Raw genomic sequence first — 5,168 nt, forward strand, 5'->3', positions numbered from 1 at the left:
GTCCCCAGCACCACGGCCTGTCTCCACAGGAGAAGGAGGTCCCGGGGCTGCCTCAGTCCCCCTGGCCAGGTCTGAAAGCAAGAGGCCTCCTGTCTACCTCAGGCTGGTGCGCCTTTACCCTCCCTGAGGCCCACTCTTTTCCAGGTGCCATGTCCCTCTCCATGGGGGCTGGAAGTGGACCCAGCATCCCAAAGCCCCCATATCTCACAGGCAAATGAGCCCTAGGCTCCCCCAACCCCACCCTGGGCCCATACTGTGCCCCTCCCCAGGAGATGACCTGGGGACATGACCACATCCAGCCCTCCCAGGCCAGCCTGTGTGCATGGAGGTGGGAGGGTGGGGTGCGTGGGCCCCTGAAGAGAGAAGATGCTGACTCAGTCGCGGCTCCCCAGCTACTCTCAGGAACTGCTCAGGCTTGGAACACCCCAGAACCAGGCCTGGTCCCCTGTTGGGGCAGACACTTCTGCAGCACGCGGCTCCTGCCCTCCCACTCTGATGGAAGAGGACGGGCTGCCTTTCTCCAGTACAGTCTTTCTCCTTACTCTGGAGGGTTCCTGAAGATGTCCAGGTGTTGGTCTGGCACTTCGAAGGTGCCAGGGACACAGAAGCAAGTTAGAAGCCTCTAGCACTGGGGCCTGAGGTTCAGCAGAGAGGAGGGTGGCAAAGCTACTGAAGTTAGAAGCCTCAGGACTGGTTCCCCCGTTCAGCAGAGAGGAGGGTGGGGAAGCTACTGAAGTTAGAAGCCTCAGGACTGGGTCCCCCATTCAGCAGAGAGGAGGGTGGGGAAGCTACTGAAGTTAGAAGCCTCTAGCACTGGGTCCCCCTTTCAGCAGGGAGGAGGATGGGAAGCCACGACTGAGACAAGGCCAGTGATTAGGCTGTAATGGAGCGGAGTGGGAGGACTCTGTGTGGGGGCTGGAATGGGGGGAATCGTGTGTGCACAGTGGTTCCAGCCTTGCAGGGAGCTAAGATGAAAGCCAGAAGTCTCAGAGTCTCCACACCACCTTCTAGGCCCTGCACTTGCCTTCTCCTGCTCGCCGACCTCTGGAACTCGGGGGGCTACTGTGTTCCTACCACCTCTCCCTGCCTGTGACAGTCCCACCCCTGCTCCTCCAGGTTGCCTTCAGGTAGAGAGCACTCACATCCTGCCCATTCTCCAGAACCCCCACAGAGGACCATGACCAGAAACCAGCAGAAACAATAGAACGAGACCTTGAAGAACTTCAGGTATTAGATCATCTCACCTTCATGAAGCTTGCCCGACCCCCTCACCTGATCCCACACCTGAGGTTCCCCCCAGCTGAGCCCATAACACCCGGCCATACACCCTCCAGAGAACACATCCCTCTGTGTCCATTCCACCTGGCTGTACACCCTCCGGAGGGCATGACCCTCTGTGCCCATTCCACCTGGCCATGCACCCTCTGGAGGGCACGACTCCCTGAACCCATTCCTGGCCATACACCCTCTGGAGAGCGTGCCCCTCTGAGCCCATTACACCTGTCTGTACACTCTCTGAGAGCATGCCACCCCGTGCCTGCTATACAGGGGTGGATGCTTGCTTCAGCCGCACCGCCTCCTGCACTCTGTGTTCATCACAAGAGCAGGCTGAGATACTTCCTGGCAACATGGAGGCGAGGCTGCCAGATTAACCTGCCGCTTAAACACCTGAGAGTCCAGATTAGCCTCTTCCTGAATGCAGGGCTGGGGTGGCCTGAACAGCCGGAACACTGAGGCCAGGAGTTGGTGAAGCCACAGACCATCAGGGAGTGTACACAATTTCTTGCTACACACACACACACACACACACACACACACACACACACACACACAACCAGGCACATATGACCCTGCAGGAGATTATAGGGAAAACTGCCTGTCTGGAATGTTGGAGTTAAACAGAGAAAAAAGTCTTCCTCGTGGATATGGAACGACACTACATAACCAAGATAGTCTCAAGAAAACTTAAGCTGAAAATGTACTTCAGTGTGGCCCCAAAGACTGTTAGAGCCCCTCGGCATCTATCAGAAGCAAATAAAAACCCTTCCTAGAAAATACTATATGCATCTCAGGTTTCAAAGAAACTTCACAAAGTTCCAAGGAAAATAAGCAGCTCTTAGTTAAAAAATAAAAAAAATCACCAAAGGCACAAGGAAACAAAGGACCATGGTCAGAAACCAGCAGAAACAATAGAACCAGATCTTAAAGAATTTCAGATATTAGATAGTCAGACACAGGCTACAAAAAGACTATTTTTAACATGGTTCAACAAATAAATAAGAGGCTTGAAAATGTGAGTTAAGAAGCCAGGCGAGGTAGCTCATGCCTGTAATCCCAGCATTTTGGGAGGCTGAGGCAGGCGAATCACCTGAGGTCAGGAGTTCAAGACCAGCCTGGTCAACATTGTGAAACCTCATCTCTACTAAAAATACAAAAATTATCCAGGCGTGGTGGCGCACACCTGTAATCCCAACTACTCAGGAGGTTGAGGCGGGAGAATCGTTTGAACCTGGGAGGTGGAGGTTGCAGTGAGCTGAGATCGTGCCACTGCACTCCAGCTGGGTGACACGGCAAGACTCTGTCTCAAAAAAAAGAAAAAAAAAGAAAAGAAAATAGAAAATGTGAGTTAAGAGTAAGCTATTTAGTATTTGGGAAAGAATCAAACAGAACTCTTAATGAGGAAAAATACAATATCGGCAATTTAAGCTAAGTAGGCAAATTTAACAGAGATTAGACATCAGAAGAGAAAACTGATGGACAGGAAAGGAAATTTGAAGAAATTATCTAGAATATAGTCCAGGGTAATAAAAAGAACAAAATCGTGAACTGTGCCTGGGAGACAGCGTAAGAATGGTAACACACGTCTAGCCAGAGCTCAGAGGAGGGGAGATGGATGATGAGCACCGGCAATGTTTAAAGAATATTGACTTCCCCAAAATAACAAGCGACACAGAGGTTCTGCGAACCCTAAAGCGGGATAAACAAATAAATCTACACGCAGACACAACACAGAGACACGGCACAACAACCAAGTCGGAGCAGGGGTCTTAAGAGCAGCCGGTGAGAAGCCACGTTACCTTGATAAGGAGCCAGTCAGAATCCAGGCAGCCTGGAAGCTGACTTCTCAACAGCAGCAGCGGAGAGAGAAAGAGAAAGCGTATCTTCAAGGTGCCGAGAGAAAGCAGCTGTCAACCAGCGAGAACAGCTCTCAAGGAGAAAGGGAAAATAAAGACCTGGGTGATCGAATGCCAAACTGAGCTCAGGGACCCTCTCCTTTCGGCATTTGTTCTCACACAGCGGAATCCGCTCCTGCGGTCCTCAGGCGACCTGCCCAGCGGTCCGAGGACGGGGACCAGGCAGTGGGAACATGAGATCTGCCTCAAACGCCTCGAGCCAGAAGGCCCGGCATAGGCGATGACTCCTTGCTGATAGCACGGCTCCGGCTGACGCTATGCAGAGGCCAGCATTCCCTCTCGGGGTGTAAACCTCGGCTGGTTTGTCTGACACCCGCCTTTCAGGAGCAGCAGCTGTGGGGGGCTCCGGGCTGGGACCTGGCCCCTACGGGGGTGAGTGGCGGCCCCTCTGGGACAGGCTTGTCTGAGGGACGTCTGTGGAGGCAGCCTGAGGCCAGAAACGCGGCTGCCCCTCCGGCTCCTGCCTCCTATTGGCGCAGCACATCTTCCGGGGGCCCGTCGTCCTGGGGAAATCCTTGCCCGTGGTGCCCGTAGCGTGCAGGGGCTGGGCGTCCAGGCCCCCTTTGCTGGAGGGCTGTTGGGAACACCTTCAGGCCCTCAGGGACTGCCTGGCTGGAAAGCCACGTTACCCAAGGCCACAGCAGCTTCAGGGGGTCCCACGACCATGGAGAGATCCGAGCAGGGCATCAACCCCTGGACGTCTCCCTCTTACAGGGGCTGGTGCCTGGAGCCCTGTGCCCTGACCCCCTGCATGCCTCAGAGTTTCAGAAGTTGGACTGGGTAAGGCTACAGGGGAACCTGGGGGGCCACGGCCAGGTGCTGTGAGCAGCGGTGCAGCCCCAGGCTCCTTCCAGGGTCCCCCCTCCTGAAGTCTGGCCAGGAGTTTGGTCTATGGAGACAACCTGCCTCTCCAAACAGGGTGGTTCACACCAGAGCTGGGATGCGGCCCCAGTGCCCCATTCTGAGAGCCCTGCCCTCCTTCTCTGGGTGGGGGGGCAATAGGGGTGGACCAGGAAGTGCCTCACTCCACAGACTGCTGTGGCCAAGCCGGGTTAGGGACATGGTGTGGCAAGAAGCTGTGGCCTTGTCCCCAAGAGGGAGAGCCGCTGAGCCAGCACACCCTCACCAGGTCCCTGCCTGCTACCCAGCCATAGGCACCCAGACAGGCGGCCGCCATGGGGTGGGCAAGGGTTGAGGGAGCACCTGTCTCTGGGCCCAGCGCCTCAGCTCCAGCTCGCCCTGCAGGCGCTGCACGCTGCCCGTCGTCCCCGCCAGCTCCCGGGCCAGCACGTCGTTGGCCTTCTTCATGTGCTCCAGCTGCTCCCGCAGGAGCGCGTTCACCTGGCAGAGGCCGGTGCTCCTGGACAGACAACCCACAGGGCACGGTGGGGGTAGGCGGCCTCTCCTAAGAGAGGCACTCAGAGTCTTTAAGTGGCTTGAATGGTGCCCCAAACCCTCTGGGCCCAGCTGACCCCGGCTCAGGTTCACAGCCCCTGCTCTGCCCCCATCTGCCATGGGCCCCACAAAGGACCCCTAAACCGAGTGCCAGCATCAAGGTGGCTCTACCAGGTGCCAGCCCAGTGCCCTCCTGCCTTCCTGCGATATCTGCCCTCTGTCCTCCCCCAAGCCCCTGCCCCTAGCTCTCCTGGCTCTGGCTCTGCAAACTTGGCCCGCCCCTCAATGCCTGAGACAAGGTGCCAGGGGGCTGGGAGGGAGGTGCCCTTCGCCGGGCGGGGTGACGCGGAGAGGGAGTCGGACATGCCCAGGGTTGGGGACGGCCTCTGCTGCACCCTGGGGCCTTCCCCACCATGAGTAGGTCCACACTTGCTGCAGTAGGGGTGCAAGTCCTCCAGGTGGGTGGACCTCGGGAGCCGGCACCCCCACCAGGCCGCCGTGGTTCACTCACTGCTCCTCTCTGCCCACCAAGCCTAAGCCGTGGTTCTCACTGCTCCTCTCTGCCCGCCAGGCCTAAGC

General features: G+C 56.9%; 1 protein-coding gene across 1 annotated transcript in view; it reads right to left on the reverse strand.

Moving 5' to 3' along the window:
* Positions 1–5,168, reverse strand: part of CROCC2 (ciliary rootlet coiled-coil, rootletin family member 2) — a 78,118-nt gene that overhangs the window by 56,871 nt on the left and 16,079 nt on the right. Inside the window, exons 5-6 of the mRNA XM_032761645.1 lie at positions 4,398–4,554; positions 18–71 (exon numbers count right to left, since the gene is read on the reverse strand). Coding sequence (XP_032617536.1) covers positions 18–71; positions 4,398–4,554 — 211 coding nt within the window. The remainder of the gene's footprint in view (positions 1–17; positions 72–4,397; positions 4,555–5,168) is intronic.

This window comes from Hylobates moloch, unplaced genomic scaffold (genome assembly GCF_009828535.3).
Source record: "Hylobates moloch isolate HMO894 unplaced genomic scaffold, HMol_V3 SCAFFOLD_1, whole genome shotgun sequence".
Classification (NCBI taxonomy): Eukaryota; Metazoa; Chordata; class Mammalia; order Primates; family Hylobatidae; genus Hylobates; species Hylobates moloch.